Source organism: Chanodichthys erythropterus, chromosome 12 (genome assembly GCF_024489055.1).
Source record: "Chanodichthys erythropterus isolate Z2021 chromosome 12, ASM2448905v1, whole genome shotgun sequence".
In the NCBI taxonomy this organism is placed as follows: Eukaryota; Metazoa; Chordata; class Actinopteri; order Cypriniformes; family Xenocyprididae; genus Chanodichthys; species Chanodichthys erythropterus.
This window is the reverse complement of record NC_090232.1, coordinates 12,045,660-12,065,359: the sequence shown is the minus strand read 5'-3', so window position 1 is coordinate 12,065,359 and position 19,700 is coordinate 12,045,660. Positions and strand designations below refer to the sequence as shown.

At 36.4% G+C, this 19,700-nt stretch overlaps 1 protein-coding gene across 1 annotated transcript; it reads right to left on the bottom strand.

Moving 5' to 3' along the window:
* Window positions 1-134: 134 nt before the first annotated feature.
* Window positions 135-19,295, bottom strand: tdrd7a (tudor domain containing 7 a). The gene is made up of 17 exons (XM_067404311.1): window positions 19,089-19,295; window positions 18,647-18,791; window positions 14,188-14,347; window positions 14,030-14,109; window positions 12,807-12,985; window positions 11,234-11,664; window positions 10,447-10,710; window positions 10,161-10,347; window positions 9,029-9,140; window positions 8,736-8,938; window positions 8,482-8,616; window positions 8,306-8,389; window positions 6,770-6,904; window positions 6,486-6,596; window positions 4,821-5,251; window positions 4,537-4,697; window positions 135-796 (listed from the first exon to the last, which is right to left on the bottom strand). Exons 1-17 carry the CDS (start codon window positions 19,293-19,295, stop codon window positions 576-578), a joined length of 3,246 nt encoding a protein of 1,081 aa, XP_067260412.1. The 3' UTR covers window positions 135-575.
* Between the last annotated feature and the right edge of the window lie 405 nt (window positions 19,296-19,700).

Sequence of the window (19,700 nt, the reverse complement as noted above, 5' to 3'; positions counted from 1 at the left end):
AGAACTTCGCCCCGCCCACCGCGCAGACCTGCCAATCACTGACGCCATTCATCCAGCCCACCAATCAAATTGCAGAGACAAATGACAGTCACACAAGTGTTTCGTGTTGTCGTCTTTTCGTTTAATGGCTCAAACCAAATGTTAACTTGGAAATAAAACAAACATGAGAACCTAAATACAAATGTTTTTACAGCTAGGCCATTTTCTTTTCTGAAAACACACAGTAAGACCACAGCAAACAAACCAAAGTGCAAAATCAAGAGTTTTAACAATACAAGCAGTAGTGTCTCACACAAAAACATAAATAAATCAAAAGACAAATGGCCCTATTGTAAAGACACAGAAAGGGAAGCTGTTCAGGCAATAACAAGTTAATTTGGTTAATATTATTATTTATCATAACAGCAAAAACAGGTAAAGAAATCCCTTTCCCATGGCGCTCGGAACGATAACTGAAACAATTTGTGAACAATTAAATAAAATGAGCCCACCAAACACACTCTTGAATTCTAGAGCTAGATTTCTTCAGGCTCAAGGTTTCAGCATGGTTCTGGGAAAAGGTAGTCGAAACAGTCTCAAGCAGCTCTGCTGATCTCATCTAAAAACTCCACCATAATGTTGTGGATCCAGATGTCATTGTCCTCTTGTGTGGTGTCCACAAGGTAGACAGAGATTTTGCGCTCCCAGGGCCATTCCCCCTCCTCAACTGACTCGATTTGAGCCACCAGCGGCTTTTTCTCAACATGGTTACGGAACACCATAGAAGCTTCCTCACACCAGACCCCTTGTTTGACACCTGAAAGCAAGTATTTTACATGTAAATCAGAAGCTTTAATACATGCATTAGTTTTGAGGTGACTTGCAATAAGGGCTGGGTGATGCATCAATTATTTACAATATATTTGCCATTTTGACAACAACAAAACATCAATACAGATCAGTATTGTGATGATTTTAACATTTTTATTTGGTTGTTAATTTTCCGACAGAATATGCTATCAGCCTTTTGTCACGACTCGTTTAAGATAAATATACTTTATGAAACGATTCAATTTAAATCAGAGATGCTATTAATCACCGATTTCACACTTCATTTGTACAATTATTCAAAACTGTTCACAGAAGGCCCTGTGCAGAATGTCACATGCTTTAAAAACGTATTAGTAAAAAAATAAGCAGGTAAATATTACTATTTTTCATACTGGTCCATATATAAATATTACAGTAGCGCATTGCTGCCACATACATATTTTTTGGTCTTAATAACAAGAAGTCGTTAAAACAACATCTTTTCTCATAATAATATGTCATTTTTGAGCATGTGGAGGATGCTGTTTTGGGACATGATTGAAGTACAAAGTATTGTTAACAACATAATAAATAATAATTTAGCGTCCAAATGTGAATATAGAAACATTTGGATTTGTGCCAAATGAGAGAGGTGCCCAACGCCAGTTTCAGTTTCGCTTTAAATAGATTCATTTAGGCTTTAAAATAAATTTGTTTCTAATAAATGCCACTATAATTATGCCAGGCACACATTTAACGACTAGCTAAAACATTCTAAGACTGTGCTCAACACACAGCGATTGTTTCCTGTGACTGAAGCTGTTTTAAATACTTACACATAGAATTTGATTGCAGACTGAACGCAACTGGCTCTGACTGGACGCGTTTGAGCGCAATCAGTCATAAGTATCAATTTACATTCATAATAAGCCTTACAATCGTTAAGTTTGTGCACAGCTTTAGTTTATTTTATACTTATACACTACCGGTCAAGTTTTTGAACAGTAAGATTTTTTCATGTTTTTAAATTAAGTAGGGCTGCCCCTTAATAGTCGACTAACCGTTAGTCAACTTGAAGAGTCTTGGCCGACCAAGATTTTATTAATCGTTTAGTCGCAGAAAAAAAAAATCTCCACAGGAAGTGGCGAGGTCACGCAGTCCTAGAGGCACAGTGCCCGGTTGCATAAAGCACCTTAAGTGTAATTTTCCCTTAAGATCGCCCTTATGTTTCCCTTAAACTTAAGGGTGTTGCAGAAAATAACCGTTAAGTGTTACTTAAGGGTTTCTTTAGGCGAAACGTCATAAACCCTTAAGAATTTCCCTTAAGTATATATTTTTCACTTAAGTAATGCGTAAGTGTTGCATAAAGCCCCTTAACCTTCATTTCCCTAAGTATATCGTAAGGTTCGTAAAACTTCACCTTAAGTGTTACACAGAGTGAGCAGGTTCAATCCAAGTCGTATAACGTGCCACGATCGGCCGCTTTATATGATAGACAAATTGTACTTTAGCGGTTTATTCACATAAACATTGATGAAATATAACATCTTATAACATATCTTATATGGTAAACGGAAGCGCAAACGTGCGTGCATCACACGCAAAAACAACCCTCATTGGTTCTTGCGCGCACATTTGAGCTTCCGACACAGCCGTAATCATATGGATGTCTTTCAATAAATGGACATAAATGATGAGAGAATATTAAAAATATCTTTATTTGTTGTCCAAAGATGAATGAAAGTCTTATGGGTTTGGAACGACATGAGGGTTGTCAGGGTGAGTGAATGACGGCAGAAATCTCAATTTTGAGTAAACAATCAATTTGAGTTTCTCGTCTCTTTCATATTTGGTTTTCTTTTTTGTTTTCCTTATCCATATTATGTTGTTTTCTGTGAAAACTTACCACGATACGTATTAACAAATAACGTGTCCATGGCAACAGTAGAATTTTTTAACGGCAAAACCTGGGATGCTGTCGTTAAACACTTAACGGTTTCCCTTACCTAAGAGAACAGTTTAAGAGATTATATGCAACACCCTTAAGTCATTCCCTTAGTTAAGGGGAAATCACGCCTTAAGTGTCATACTTAAGGGAAAAACTTAAGGTGCTTTATGCAACCGGGCACTGATCATTAACTGCAGGAAATCCAAACATTCATCATTTATCGACCTCAAATATGCCTTATCACTTTAAAACATGTAAGTCGCAACTTTAGTCTATTCTCTTAAATGTTTGCCTATAGATAAATGTGCGCTATTATTTGGCGCATATCCAAGTGTTTGTGTGGAGAGCGTGTTTACTGCATGACATGGAGGCACCGGTGTGATCACTGCACTTAACTTAAAATACTACGTCATTTTTGGTCATAGATAAGAGTAATGCAAAATGTAAAGGGTCTACGTTTATTTCTGTAAACTCACAATAACAGCAAAACGTTATGCTTTTGTAAAACAATGAAAGCAATCAGGATGCGTTTTCTGATCTCAGCCTCTCAGCCTCTGTGAACTTGAGCTCGTAACAAGCATGAACCGAAACTCATCGTATAGGCTGCTTTCCTCACAGACACAAGAAATATATCTATAGCTTGGAATGTCTACTTTTAAACGAGCCAATTCAAATGGAAAATAAATATTCTCAGATTATGTAATCCATATGAAACTTGCATATAGGTGCGTCCACTACTGCGGCGATGAGAGATGAGTCAGCATTGTTGACTTAATCACTGCAGCCGAAAACACAGAAAACATTATCAATAAATTATTAAAATGTTTAGACAGTCTCCTTGCTGTTTTTTCACGACACATTCATAATCGTTACGTTTGCCGGTGCACTATGGCAAGCTTTATGCATGTGTTTGAGCACTGATTGGCTATACATAAGATTAAGGGCTCATTATTATGACTTATGACTTATTAATATAAATGCGCGATTAGTCGACTAATGGCTTAAATGAACGACTACTGGTCGACTAGAAAAATCTTTAGTCGAGGGCAGCCCTAAAATTAAGTCTCTTCTGCTCACCAAGGCTTCATTTATTTGTACAAATCGACATATTAGAATGATTTCTGAAGGACACTCAGAAATGACACTGAAGACTGAAAATTCAGCACAGAAATAAATTACATTTTAAAATATATTCAAATAGAATTTTTTTTTTTTTTTGCTGTATTTTGGATCAAATAAATGAAGCCTTGGTGAGCAGAAGAGACTTCTTTTAAAAACAAACAAACAAAAAAAATCTTACTGTTGAAAAACTTTTGACCAGTAGTGTATTTTTCATTCTTGTTTTATATTGAATACCTTTAAAATTAAAGGATTTGTTGAGGAAATAGCTTATACGTGTTTATAGCCTAGATAAAGGCATATTTCGTACATGTCATGTAAAAATATGTTGTTTTAAGGACATAACATCTCTTTATCACAAGAAAATATGTCATTTTAACGACATCTCGTTATTACAACATAATTGAGTGTAAAAAAATATGTAATATAGCAAAATTTTCTTACTTTTGATCTTTTAGTAAAAAAAATAAAAATAAATTACTATACTTCCTTTAAATATTCTACTTTCCAACATTGGGTGTTTGGCTGAAATATACTGTATGGTTCCTCTGAAAGATAAATAATCCTTTCAGCCATTTCAGAGCAAATACAGTATGTTTATCAAATACTAGAAGGTGGCTGCAAAATAATCAAGATATAATTTTGTTTTTAACTCCATTTGGCTCCAGCTTCTCTCTTACCAGCCAGCTGAGCAAAAACGCCCTGGAATGGCAGCTGCCTGAACTCATCGATGAGTGGTTGGAGCTGGGAATAGTTGATCAACTCGTACTTCCCATAATCCAGTTCGTACACAGAGACTAAGCCATTGGTCAGGACACTCTTTACCAAAACACGATGCCAACTATAGATAAAGACAGCGAGGTGACAAGAAGAAGTTAATGAGAAAGAAAGAAAAAGACAGAAATTTATTTACTTGTGTTATTCAGGTGAGGAATTATAATCAGAGGTGCCATTCAGATCTCACTTGTTGTCAATCTTGGCAGCGTAGACGTTATTTTTCTGGATGTTGACTTGGGTTACTTCCTGTTTGTTGTAGAACAGGATCATCTCTCCCATCAGCACCACTAGCTTGTACAGCTCCTGCCACGGCTGCAGCACAAAGTGCCCAGGGTGGCATGCAACTGACACAAACACATCCATGTTTTGCCCAACAAGCGGCAAGTCCATCTGAGGGGGCAGTGTGCGGGCAGTAGACTGTGTAGGAGATGTATGGGGGTTGTCCCCTGCCATTGGCAGGATAGTTTCGAAAACCCTGGCGATCTTGCTGAAGTAGGCACCCCGTTGCCAGAATGGACATGAGGCTAGCTGGTGGTTAATGCTGCTCTGAAGGTCATGAGCTCCACTGCCACTGAAGAGGTAGACATGCACAGTCCTGGTCTCATCAAGCTTGATTATCTAAACACACATAAACATGCCAATAAATGGACATTGCAATATTTTGTTTTGCTGCAACATATAAATACAGGAACTTTCACTAGGTGACCTGAATAGCTCTGTTCATTCTAGAATTATTAGGCTGATTATGTAAAGGAGTGCATCTACATAATAATTATAATAATAATAAAAACTTTTTAATCTGAAGTCTTTTTTTTAGGGCAAACTATCCTTTTCAATCTGAACAATTTGAGAAAACTAGGAAAATTTGGGTGTTCAAATTTGATTAATCAAAGGCTACATTCCCACTGCTTTTGACATCCACTATAACTATGAAATAATAACAATACTACTAATAATAAAAATACTAAACTATATAGGTAATATATTGTAATGACTATTGTCCTGTAAATAAATAAAAAAGTTGTTAATAATAATAATACGATTTTATAGCACAACTGTAAAATTACAATATTTTACATTGTAGTTTCTTAATTTCAAAAGTAAAACCAGGGTCCTGTACCATGATGGTAGTTGATCAGGGTTATAGAAACTCAGGGTTATAGGATTAGTTTCAAGTTGACGAAACCAAACCACCCCAATCTGGCTTTGTTGGTACCATGAAGCTGATCATCAACTTTCTCTGTCAACTCAGGCTTTGATCCAGAGTTTTTAGAGCGCGTGCACATAAATGTGTGTTAGGTCACATGTAGTCATATTTAAAGAGTTTATTTACACCTTATTTATATTATATATGATCTGTATATTAATAGTCTAAATGCTAATAATAACTGTTAAACTAAAATTGCTTGTGTGTAATAGATTAATAATAATATATCATAATAATTATATAAATAATATATAGATCATAAAAATAATTCTAAGTAATGATCAAATCCAGACAGTTTTATCGTTATTTTTTTATTTTTTTTTTTTACTATATAGTGACCTTTAATTTGGAGAAAGAGAAACTGGGGGAGTGACTTTATTGTGTTGGAGGTGTCAGCGTCACTTAGTTCACATCTGATTGGTCCAATTTCAGTTTGAGATCTTTGACCCAGAACTTTGTAACATTATTTTTCTATCACTATAAAGCTGCTTTGAAACTGCATTTTAAGAAGCGCTATATAGATAAAAGGTGACTTGAATTGATGCCATAAAGCAATTTCAAAATATCGTGCATCCCTACTTTGGAGTAAGAAAATCAATCATTATTATCTGTTTTTTTAGTAAACAACAACTGTATGTACAAGACCTTCATGCAGCTGGGGGCTTTGCTGAGGACTGTCTCTCTCAACCACAGAACAGCTTCAGGAGGCCAAACACTCCCATCTGCATTCACATCCTCCAGCAGGCACTTTATAGCCTACAGGGGCAGAAGTATATAACAATTACTTTTATTCATATCTAAATGAGTTATGATTCAAAAACAAGAAAAAACAAAAAAGTAAATGATGTAAATGAGGCAATGACCTGCACATCTGTAGTAAGTGACGAGCATGAGTGGAAATGAGTGAGCAAGAATACAGACGTGTGTACCTGAGGTGGAATGGTGATGAGCTCTCTGAGGTAGATTGGTGGGATCTCTCTGAGCTCACTGACCTCCAGAGAAGCAGGAAGTCCAAGATCCAAAAACAAGATGTCCAACACTTGGCTGCCATGAAGGTTAATGATCTACACACAGATGACACACACATTCTACATATAACCAATTGAACAAATGTAATTTTCACAAGGGCTGCACAATACTGGGGGGGAAAAACGACATTAAAAAAATGCGATATTTAGTTCTTCTGCAACAAATTGTGACATGAAAACTGGAATTTTTACTCAATGACTTCAATAGCTCTATTTATAATAAATGCTGATTATTCACATAGAAATTTCTTCATTTTTAAACATTAAACTTATGTGCTTTTATTTCAGCAGAAAACCACAAGAAGTCCTTAAAGTTTCTCCTTTGTCGTCAACAGGGTTACAAACACTTCTCATTACAAATCTAGTGAAATGAGTATCGCATGTTGCATTCGCAAATGCACGTTATAAGCAAACCAAAGATGAGGTTCGTGTGGCGCAAACTGTATCATGAGCTTCACGTGTGTAAATGAACATAGTGCCATGCTTCATTTTGAAACCCCCAGCAGATACATTTAATTAAATTGCAGCCCTTGCAATTTGGTAATTGCATTAAACCATATTGTGATTTTGATTTAGTTGCAGATGATTTCCATGAACAAATATCAGCAGCCTAAAGAACACTAACATTTTCATATGGTTTTAACAAAAACACCATAGAAAAAACAACTGGACTAACTAATATAAATTTCAAACATTATTAAAAACAAGTAAACAGTAATAAAATAAAAACAAAAATTAGCAATAGCACAAATGAATACAACTGAACAAGTTCAGGTACAGAAATTGTAATCAAATGTAGAATAACTGCATAGTTTACTAAAAAAAGTTTTATAAGATAAAAATAAAAAATGTATAAAAAGTTTTTTAAAATATAGACAGATTAATCCTTAAAGTTACAAAAGTTGTTCAGTCAAGAAAAGTGAGTGATTTTCATTTTCTTTTGTTCTATGGTTAACATTAATGACGGACTGCAGAAGGTTTATTAGGCTGCTGTCACTTTAAGACCTCATGCAGGATCCAATATACTGTATAATATACAATATAATATATATAAAAAATCATGTACATATATTGTTATATGTACAATATCTGTTACACATGCATTCTGTTTCTCAATTGTTCACATTCACTTAAGAAAAGAAAATGAGGTTACCTAGATATTTTCACAATTTTATGAGTATTTGTGCATTCAAGAACTCAATTTAGTATTGCACACTATATGAGGTATCTCTCTGTGTTGAAATAAGTTCTCTTTCGAGTCTTCTGGCACTTGAAAATGGTTTGAAATCACATTAAAATGCGCACACATGAATCGATAGTATCTGATTACAGCACTGGAATCGATTTTTGATTCCCAACCCTATGTGTGAGGACAGTTAACTCCAGAGATAGAACATGATATGAGTGATGAAGGGAAAAAGCAGAACATCTTCTCACCTCTGCTCTCGCCCATTTGCCCTTGTATTTAGCTAGACACACTTTCCCGCAGAATGGTTTGGACACCAACAGCTCCCATGTTAACTTAGAAACACAAAAGAGACATTTAATGTTCCCACGATCATATACACCTAACAGATGCCTAAAATCAAAAACACTGAATTTAATTGTTGTACCTGAGAGATGAAATGTGACTCAATCTTGTCCATGATGTCTTTGAGTTTGGCCTGGCCTCGAGAAGGCAGCTGACAGTAAATACTGCCATCAGAGCACACATTTGTCACACACACGTTTGTGTACACGCTGTTCACCTGAAGAGACATGAGGGGAAAAACATTATTATTATTATTCATTCATTTTGTGAATTTATTCCTTTTTGTTTTTTGGAAAAATCCAATTTAATAATTTTGTGATTTTATTAATGATTGACCTGTAGAGGATTCTCCATGGACTTATCCTGCAGGGCTTTCAAGCATAAAGCGTTCACATTGACATCATCGTTCTGAGAAGTGTCATACAGCACAATAAGCGGTGTGTCCTCTCGCTCCACAATCTCAGCCAATAACGTACGACCAACAGCTAATGACTCCAGAGTCTTCAGAACTACCGCATCTGTACTGAATGGCTCTAGACCTGACAAACACAAGTAAATGTGAACACAAAAAGTAATTACATAACATATTGCTCTCTCACACATACACAAAGGCTTCTGATAAATGTTACCTGCAAGTTGGCATGTGGTTCCCTGGAAGGGAAGAGTCAGGAATTGATCCCTCAGCTGGAGTATCTTCTTCCTGCTGACCACCTCAAAGAACCCATGATCCACACAGTACACCTACGAAAAGGAAAGATGATGTTAGAGGAAGTTAGAGGCACCGGCCTTAAATCAGAACTGGGCGGTTTTTGCTCCAAACACACGATCACAACCGGATGGTTTTTAGTTTGCAATCATTTCCCAAAGTGTCATTTGTGTGGAAATATTGCACAGTCTGGAAACAGGACATTAACATAGTACCAAGATGGGACACGCTGAAGACAGACACAAAGAAGTGAGCAAAGATGCTTGAAATTATATATATATATATATAAATAAATAAATATTGAAGTGGGGGTTTATATTAATGGATCTATGATACGGTTGTCAAAAGTACTGACTTTGGTACCAAGTCATTACTGAAGTAAAAAAAATAAAAATAAAAAATGTGATCAGCATTTCCCCCTAGCATTTTAAACACTGTTGAGGGGATTCATAAACACCTCTGATTGGCCAAGGTGTTCTCACACTCAACATATATGTCTGATTGGCTACAATGATCAATGCTTCAAAAACATATATATGTGTGTGTGTAACCTTCAGGTTTTTTGTGCCCAAGATTTAATTAGATTTAAAATATATTTCAATAATGTCCAACATCACATTTAATGTCCAACATAAAATATTTTAGCAAAATATATATTTTAATCAGAATTATTGCGTCCCGTCTGTTTAGCATGAATGCGCACAGCAGCACTCATTCACTGTGAAGTTTAGCAGCAAAATGGAAATATTTGCATGACTTTCTAACATTTACAGATGGAGTATGAACTTGTGAAAAGTAAGTTATGCACTGAGGAAAACACCATGTCTCAAACGCATAAAATAGCACAAAATGTATGCAGTTTCTTATGGTGGGTCGATTTGATCCATGATCGACCTCTAGGGTTATGAAACCGCTTTAGCCCCAACTCATTTGTTCATTCAAGTCAGGTGTTGGAGTTTAATCCTCGCTTTTCTTAGCGTCTTTTATGAAACAGCCCTCTGCTCTTAAGTTGCCAATAAATTGAATACAGAAGTGGATACAGAGGAGTCTGGTACCTTCACGTTGTCCTCTGTGACCTGGTGGACCTGAGCTCTCAGTACTGCATCTTCCTCCATAGCAACCGCCACCAGCTGTCCAATTTTTGGGGAGAGAAGACGAAGTTCAGCTCCAACTGTATTATAGAATTGAAGCATGGCCTCCTCCATCACCTCCAGAGCTTTAGAGTATCCATCCCCCACAAACCTGAAAAAGAAGACACCATCATGAATCCACAACCTTAAATAATGCAACTAGAGATTCATCTTATATCTAATAGTAAATTACTGGTTTTGTGAGCATTACCTGAGAACAACATTGTTGGTGCTGCTGACCTCCATCACCAAAACAGATAGAAACTCTGTCGCTGGGATAATCAGAGGAGGCACATGTGGATTGCTGGCACAGAGCATAACCAGTGGTGGTGGGCGAGGACGGGGCTGCGTCTGCACCTGGCATGGTAGTGTGTACAGTATGGCTCTCTTTCGATTGTCCGGCATGGGGTATTCAACCATACACGTATCTGCCAACAAAGACAGATCCTCTAACACATACTGCGGAAACTCGCACCTAAGAGACAAGACAAAGTTTAAAAAAATTATTACAAATAAACTAATATTTGTGTGATATGTAGGGTGGTCAGACTATTTTTACTATAATTTTGTTCAATATAATGCAGACTTGGTGAGCGTATATATGTGACTTATTTTTTCTTCTTCAAAAAAAAAATCTTACTGACCCCAAAGTTTTGAATGGTAGTGTAAGGTACTTCACTTATACTAGTGCTAGGACAAGACTGAATATGCAGTGATATATGCATATGCATATATGATGATATGCGTATTTTCAATTACAGCTGCAGTTAAGAATAGCATGCTAATAAACCACATTCATACTATTTTAGCAGTATGCATTTTTTTTTTTTATTTAATTTTGTTTGGATAGCCAAAAATGACAGTTTATACAACTTTTTAAAAAATCTAAATTATAGTATTTTAATGATAAATGGACTTCCGTTCAAAATTTCCACTGCATATTGAAAATAGTATGCAGTGCACTTTGCAAATATTCAGTATACAGCATAGCATCCTACCCAAAGGCCTCCTGGAAAAGCTGTGGAAGTGCATGAGCCCACAGGCCCTGGCTGTATTTATTGAGCAGCTGCCGCAGCTTCTGCTTGATCTCTGGGGTCAGAGGCTGGTGAGAGGGCGGGGTGGAGGGAGGGGTGATGAGTGCGTTGGGCTGAGCTTTGGGTGTTTCGGGGAGAGTAAAATCCATCATGGTGGAGTTGGGCGATGTTGGGCTCAAGAGTGTTTGGGATTTCTGGGTTGAAGAAGGAATGTTAATGGCAAGAGTTCTGAGGATGCGGGTAGTTTGCTGGGCAGGTGTTGACTGTTTCCAAGACGCAGTGTTAGGAGACTGCTTGCATGGATCTACAGCAGGCACAGCGCTTGGTTTTGGGGCAGGGTCCAAGACTGGATACACCAGGCGGTCCACTATGTTATTGCTGCCTGGCTTTTCAACCTAAAGGACAGCAGAGACAAAGAAAACAAAATGATCATATATCATATAACACCAGTCACCATCTTTATTACATTATAAGGTTCAGTAAGTCATTTATGTAAAACACTTGATTTGAAAACAACCCAAACAAACACACCCCTCCCTTCATTGCTCCGCCCCCAAAATATATGAACATGCAATGCAAGAGAGGATGTCTCTTTATCATAGATGAAGTGAAGAAAAATAAAGCAAAGATGATGAAAAAATGACAAGGAAGAACAAATGAACATACAGTACACAAGAGTACATATAAGCAAGAGTTTGTTAAAACAACAGCATATCTTGGTTCTGTGAAACAGACTGCAGCAATTAACATTTTGTCAGAACCTCTAGTAAATTACATGTTATTTTTTTAGCTGTCTATTCAGAATCATGGGATAATCATGTTTTTTACTTTAAAAACAAAATATTGTGATTGTCAATTTATTCAGAATCATGCAGCTCTTGTTTCAGGCTTCGGTTCTGTCTAAATAAAACACTGTATCTGAGCCAACATAAACTTTACCGTTGTCATAAAGAAAATACAAATATTTTTAATGGAGCAAAACCTGTGGTTTAGCAAAAACAATGTTACTCGTGTATGAAGCAATGCAACCTCTGAATCTTTAGGCTCTCCCGTGCTGGAAAGCTTTTCTAATATTAACACGGCTCCTAAAGCTCTTATCTGATCATAACCCTTCTTTTCCAGTGATTTTCCTCTGACCTGTTCTCTTTTGTAATGTCTCTCAGCCATCTCGCTTTCTACAGTCTTTCTTTAAATCTCCCTCTAGCTCTCTCTCTCTCTCCTCCCCCATCATGAGTGGACACGCCCCCTACTGCTGATTGGTTAAAAGTGTTGTTTCAATATTACTACTTTAGTTTAAATTTAATTAATTTTTTTTCATTTTCATTTAGTTCGAGATTTTCAAGCTAATACTTTCATTTTCATTTCAGCTTCATTTCAATTAACAAAATTTTTTATAGTTTCGGTTATCGTATTATTAGTATTTGCTTATATAATAACCCTAATCAAGTACTTATTGTAATTTGCACATGTAGACAGATTAATGGGTACAGTGTCATTTTAGCAGTCAGCATGCGTTTGTGTACTTCAGTTCTCTCACAGTGCAGATGTGCGTCCACGTCTCCACTTCTTTGTGCATGTGGAGCTCTTCCTGGAACATATCTCTATAGAGCTGAGGGATTTTAGACAGCCAGACTCCACTGCTGTACTTCTGCAAAAGCTGTTTGATTCGACCCTGAACCACCACAACATCAGCACAGTTTACTGGCTTTTGCTGAGCTGAAGAAAACAGAAACAAACGTCACACTTAAATTGATATATCAAAAAATAAAAAAAGAGAGATTATAAAAGTAAAGTAGAATATCCTGAGGAAAATAAAGTGCCGCAGTGATGAAATATTTTTGAAGGCCAACCCAGAAGTTACCTCCACCCTAGTTCCCTAGACAAAAAGCCAATAGCCAATGGCTTTTGGATTATTGCAGAAAATAGGCTCTATGACAAACACAATTTATGATGCTTACAGGTTTTGTTCAGGTTGATCTTCAGAAATGAACTCAAATTATGAATTTTAAATATGGCAGCAGCAAAAACCAAAAGTTAGGCCATAAGCGATCTACAACAGATACATGACTGCAACGTCACCACCACTAAGCTTGTGACAACTTTCAATCTTTCATTTAAAATGTCTGAACAGGAGAGTTTGATGATGGTGCTGCTGCTGCTGAGCAAGAGAAAGCAGTTATTCTATCTAGGTATGAAGCAGCTTCAACAAACAGTCTTTTCAATCGTTATTTCTGTGTTACAAATATTCAAATTATCACAGAAATACTGGGATAAAAGTTATATTTCAGATATAAACACTGATGTCTACAAAAGCGATCAAAATAGAGCAAATCAAATAACAATTGTATCAAATACATCGCTACGCCAGTAGGTGGTGACACAAGTTAAATTTGTGTCATTGAATCATTTATTCAAGATTCACTGATTCATTCAGTAATGAAACAAGTGAGTCGTTGAATCATTCATTCAAACAGATTAAAATTAATTAAACATTTTAAACAGACTGCAGCAATTAACATTTAGTCAGAACCTCTAGTAAATAACATGTTTTTTTTAGCTGTCTATTCAGAATCATGGGAGAATCATGTTCTTTATTTTAAAAACAAAATATTGTGATTCTCAATTTCTTCAGAATCATGCAGCTCTAGTTTCAGGCTTTGGTTCTGTCTAAATAAAACACTGTATTTGAGCCAACATAAACTTTACCGTTGTCATGAAGAAAATATAAATATTTTTAATCGGGCAAAACGTGTGGTTTACCTGGTGTCCCACTGGTCTTATAAGGTTGAGTCTTTATTTCTGTATTGATCTTGCTGGGTACAAATGTAGTCCCCCCTAACCTGAAATCACACAAGTGTTGGGATGAATGTATTGAGAATGTTCTAGTGCTCACAAGTGTTTTGTCTCACATCACTCACCCTGGTGATTTCCAGTTCTGTTGCCGGGAAGGAGCCCGGGAGGAGGGGAGGTCGGTGCTGTAAAGCTGGCGCTGGTTAGGGTAAAAACTAGATTTGGATGCGGTGCCTCGAGCGGGATGAGTCATGTGTCCCGGTTGCCGCAGAGACAAGCGAGGTTTGACTGCGAAGACCAAAACAGTTAAACCACATCAATAAACAAGCACATACCTCGAAGGGCTACATGACGGTCTGCAGGATGCTAAACATTTTGTGGCATTAGAGTGCAACGGTGACCGACTGCCACAGATATAGCCAGCACACATATACAGACAAGATTGGTGGGCAAAGGCACAGCATTAAACCCTTAAATAAGCTCTCATGGGATGTGGGCACACAAACTAAGATTTTCAATGTCAAAGTTAATCCCATTAACTTGATTAATGTGGTTAACATGCTCTTTAAAAGTGTGTTAAAAAAAAAAAAAAAACTTTAGTTTTACAACTAATAGAAAACCATTTTACTTTGTAACACACACAAAAAAAATAAAATCCATTTAAGGTTTTGCACCTCACACAATTTCAGCTTTTAAGCTTTAACCTTGTGTGGTGAAAATCAAATTTTTAATGTTGTTTATGTATGTGGTGTTTTTAATGCTTTAAGACAAACCAAATTCATAAGTCAACACCATTGTTGAGTATTTTCTCCTTAAAACTACATTAATCTAAAGACAGTTTCAAAAACACGGTTTGAAATTTATATACGATGTATAAATGATGAACTATATGCCTTACTCCAGCGACGTTCTGAGTAGTGTTGACACGATACCAAAATTTTGACTTCGATACGATACCCAACTTCAGTATCACGATACCGATACTTAAACGATACTATGGCAAAAACCTAAAACAGTAGGAAAAGTAAATAAATAACATATGACAGAACTTCTTTCTTCACCAGTGTGCAGCTGAAAATTCTGGATTTGAGCTTCATTGCCATGAAGTTACAGAGTAAGATTTAATATAATTTTTAAAGTTTATTATTTTCATGCTCAAGAAAATTGCAAATTATGTGCTATTATGCTTTTTTCCTGTTTTGTTTTTTTTATACATGTAAGCAGGGCTTGACATTAACTTTTTTCACTCACCATCACCAGCCACTGTGGCTAGTGGTTTTCCAAAGTAACTAGCCACTCAGCATTTTCACTGGCCACAATTTTGATGTTGGTAAATTACATTTTATATGATATGATTTATATGATTATATTAAATTTCTTTGAATCATTTTACTTGATTTAGAAGATTTAAAACCCTTTCAAACTTTTAAATGCAGACTGACCACCCAAATCAAGATTACATTGTATATCAGCTGGTATGTACAGGTGGGAAAGAGGTGGACAATATGAGCATGAGCCTGTATGAGAACAAGTTATTTGTGTTAGGCTTTTTCAGATACACTAGGTTTATTTAACATATAGCCTACATTTATTTAACATCTTTTGTTGTTTGATTAACATTAATGACAGACAGGTAGGCCTATTTAATTGGGCTGCTGAATGCATGGACATAACTGACAAATATCCAGTTATTACCCACCTGTTTACGTCCATTTAAGCCATAAACGACTGTATTCACGCGAGATACTCCACACGATGGACATTTAGACATCTGTGTGCACGTGTATTTGACTATTCAGGCGCGAGGAAAACTGATCGCGCGCGCGACAGAGAGAGAGAGAGAGGGAGCGCACGCGAGAGAGCGCTTCTGTTGTGTGTCATTCGGCGCAATTCCGCCTATCCCTCCTTCACTAACTGCACGTAAATAAGGAATTGTGTGATTGGAATTAGAGCTATAATGTAATTAGAGCAATGTTATTAAAGCATAATTGGTTTAATATAACTGTATATCCCCTTCACATATTTATGTTTTTTTCAATTAATTTTATTTTAGCAACCAGATATCACTTATTAGAATCAATAATGCACACCTTTGCGGATGTCTGCTTGCATGAGTAATATAAATAACACTTATTTAAATTTTGAGAGCATAAACATAATGCTGGTATCACATTCACTGAATGGAGGCGGGGAACCGCGTATAATAATTTAAACAAGGTGTAAAGTTACATTCAAGCCATTTTAAGGCATGAAGAAATATTTTTCATGGGAAAAAACATTTAAATATGTCATTTTGGTGATCAAAGATGAGTTTCAAGGGATAAAATTATAGACTACAGGGGGACTTTTAGTGTATTTTAAGATGTGCGCTGTTAATTTATGAACATCAGAATAATACAGAAGTTACACTCATCAGATACTTTTGTCCAAAGCAACTAAAGAAATGATGACTTGAGGACAAGTGATTGATCATAAGGAGATGATAACACGAGAAGTGCTTACAATACAAAGTTCAATTCAAACATCACCTAGAATAGAATTTAGAATAAAAATTATTAGAAAATATTGATTGATATATTAGAAATATTGATGATTAGAAAATAGTGAAAGCATAGAAGCATTTTATTTAAAAAAATAAAAAAATAAAAGAAACTTGTAAAAGAAAAACGTAAGATTTAGTGTTGCACGATATACCGGTACTAGAAAGGTATCGCGATACCCTGCTTTTAGAAACGGTACGGTTCTTCATTTTATTAGTAGCGGTACTTTGAGTGCCAGCTGTATTTCCTAATGTGCGACAGCAGGGGGCAGGGGGCTCAACTGCGCAACGGCTTTTATGGTGACCAAACGAGAGGTATGGCTGCAAATATAGGTGCTCTTGCAGACCGTCCACAAATTCTTGAGAAAGCAGATGCACAACACAAAATATGGCATTATTTTGCTTACATTGCCCACAGTCAGGGCAAGCCCACGGACACCACAAAGCCCGTCTGCAAAATATGTTACAAAATAACGCAAGCGAAGGGAGTCAACAGCATCTTGCAGACAAATATCCCGATTTGTACAAAGAATTTAAAGAGCGACAGGTTAGTGAATGTGATACCAGCATTATGTTTATGCTCTCAAAAATTAAATAAGTGTTATTTATATTACTCATGCAAGCAGACATCCGCAAAGAGGTGTATTATTGATTCTAATAAGTGATATCTGGTTGCTAAAATAAAATTAATTGAAAAAAACATAAATATGTGAAGGGAATATACAGTTATATTAAACCAATTTATGCTTTAATAACATTGCTCTAATTACATTATAGCTCTAATTCCAATCACACAATTAGTTATTTACGTGCAGGATAGGCGGAATTGCGCCGAATGACACACAACAGAAGCGCTCTCTCGCGTGCGCTCCCTCTCTCTCTCTGTCGCGCGCGCGATCAGTTCTCCTCGCGCCTGAATAGTCAAATACACGTGCACACAGATGTCTAAATGTCCATCGTGTGGAGTATCTCGCGTGAATACAGTCGGTTATGGCTTAAGAGGACGTAAACAGGTGGGTAATAACTGGATATTTGTCAGTTATGTCCATGCATTCAACAGCCCAATTAAATAGGCCTACCTGTCTGTCATTAATGTTAATCAAACAACAAAAGATGTTAAATAAATGTAGGCTATATGTTAAATAAACCTAGTGTATCTGAAAAAAGATTATTTTTAATTTACTGTTGTTTTTGTAATTTGCTTCTTTGTTCTTTTATATAGCCTAACACAAATAACTTGTTCTCATACAGGCTCATGCTCATATTGTCCACCTCTTTCCCACCTGTACATACCAGCTGATATACAATGTAATCTTGATTTGGGTGGTCAGTCTGCATTTAAAAGTTTGAAAGGGTTTTAAATCTTCTAAATCAAGTAAAATGACTCAAAGAAATTTAATACAATCATATAAATCATATCATATAAAATGTAATTTACCAATATCAAAATTGTGGCCAGTGAAAATGCTGAGTGGCTAGTTACTTTGGAAAACCACTAGCCACAGTGGCTGGTGATGGTGAGTGAAAAAAGTTAATGTCAAGCCCTGCTTACATGTGTATAATATATATATATATATATATATATATATATATATATATATATATATATATATATATATATAATATATATATATATATATATATATATATATATATATAAATAAAAAACAACAGGAAAAAAGCATAATAGCACATAATTTACAATTTTCTAAACTTTAAAGATTATATTAAATCTAACTCTGTAACTTCATGGCAATGAAGCTCAAATCCAGAATTTTCAGCTGCACACTGGTGAAGAAAGAAGTTCTGTCATATGTTATTTATTTACTTTTCCTACTGTTTTAGGTTTTTGCCATAGTATCGTTTAAGTATCGGTATCGTGATACTGAAGTTGGGTATCGTATCGAAGTCAAAATTTTGGTATCGTGACAACACAAGTAAGATTATGAAATACAAAAATTGACTGAAATGAACCACGAAAAGGACATCATATCAGCCGAACAGCATCTCTTACTGGGGCTTTTCGTTTGTTTGTGCATGTGAGTTACCGTTATATGAAAACAAAGAGGAAGACTTTGCTCTCATTTGGAAGTTCAGCAATTTAGAGCAGCCGGACTTCTTCACATTCTTCTGCCGGGCGACCAGCTGTGCAATGTGTGCCGTCTCCTCACACACACCAGCAAAACACATGACCTACAAACATACACATAAAATCTGTCACATTACAGTTTGATTCTGGCATGATGGTACATAGACTAATCAATAACTGAACATTTTCCCTATGTTTTTCTTTGTGTGGGTGTGTGTATGTGGTATTTAACAGGAGGAGAAGCAAAAATTAAATTGTCGATTCACAAAACCTGTAATTGTTTTACCATGGCCTATTTATATAAAATCTCAATGATGCTTTTGTTTTCACACTGAAGTTCATGCACAGCATTTGTAAACAAAAGATAAGAGGTCTATTAACAGATTAACTGACTGCATCACCTCCCCAGCACTGGAGCGTTCAAGCCGCACCACACCAGGAATGCTGCGCAGAAAGCTCTCTAGATTGGCATGGCCGAACTTCCGGTAGGGAATCATCTCTCCTGTCAGAGCTCGGTAATCTCCCTGCAGGCGGGCCATGGCCACACCGTGCTTACTGCTCTGAAGAACAGCTCGCAGCATCTTTTTCACCAACTCCACGTCACTCATCCTGCACTCAAACACAAAGCCAACTGAATGAAGACACTATGGCTGCAGACAGCATTTTTGTAACCTAATGAGTTGCTAGATAGGATCTTGGGCATCACAGGCACATTCAGAGTTGGATGAGTTATGAGCTACTCAAAAATACGGTCTAGGTAGGCATCTTACAGTGAGAATGATATGCTTTGAAGGTTTATAGTTAGTTATGGCTGTGGTAATTAATGAATGTTTTGAGTCTACATAATAGAGCGACCTATCAAACTAAAGTTGTGTATAACAGAACAATGGCAATATTTTGATTGAAAAGTTCAGGGGCCCGTTTCAGAAAGGAGGTTAATTGAGAACTCCGAGTATGTTAACCCTGAAATAAGGGAAACTCTGGGTTTTCTGTTTCAGAATGAGAGGTATGTC

Bases quoted from the DNA above. Each gene is read 5' to 3' on its own strand.
- tdrd7a (XM_067404311.1), bottom strand. From the start codon at position 19,295: ATGAGTGACGTGGAGTTGGTGAAAAAGATGCTGCGAGCTGTTCTTCAG. The intron at 9,141-10,160 runs GTACCAGACTCC...TCCTTTTCGTAG, and splicing joins TCACAGAGGACAACGTGAAG to GTGTACTGTGTGGATCATGG. The intron at 4,698-4,820 runs GTGAGATCTGAA...CTTTATCTATAG, and splicing joins GCTGCCAAGATTGACAACAA to TTGGCATCGTGTTTTGGTAA.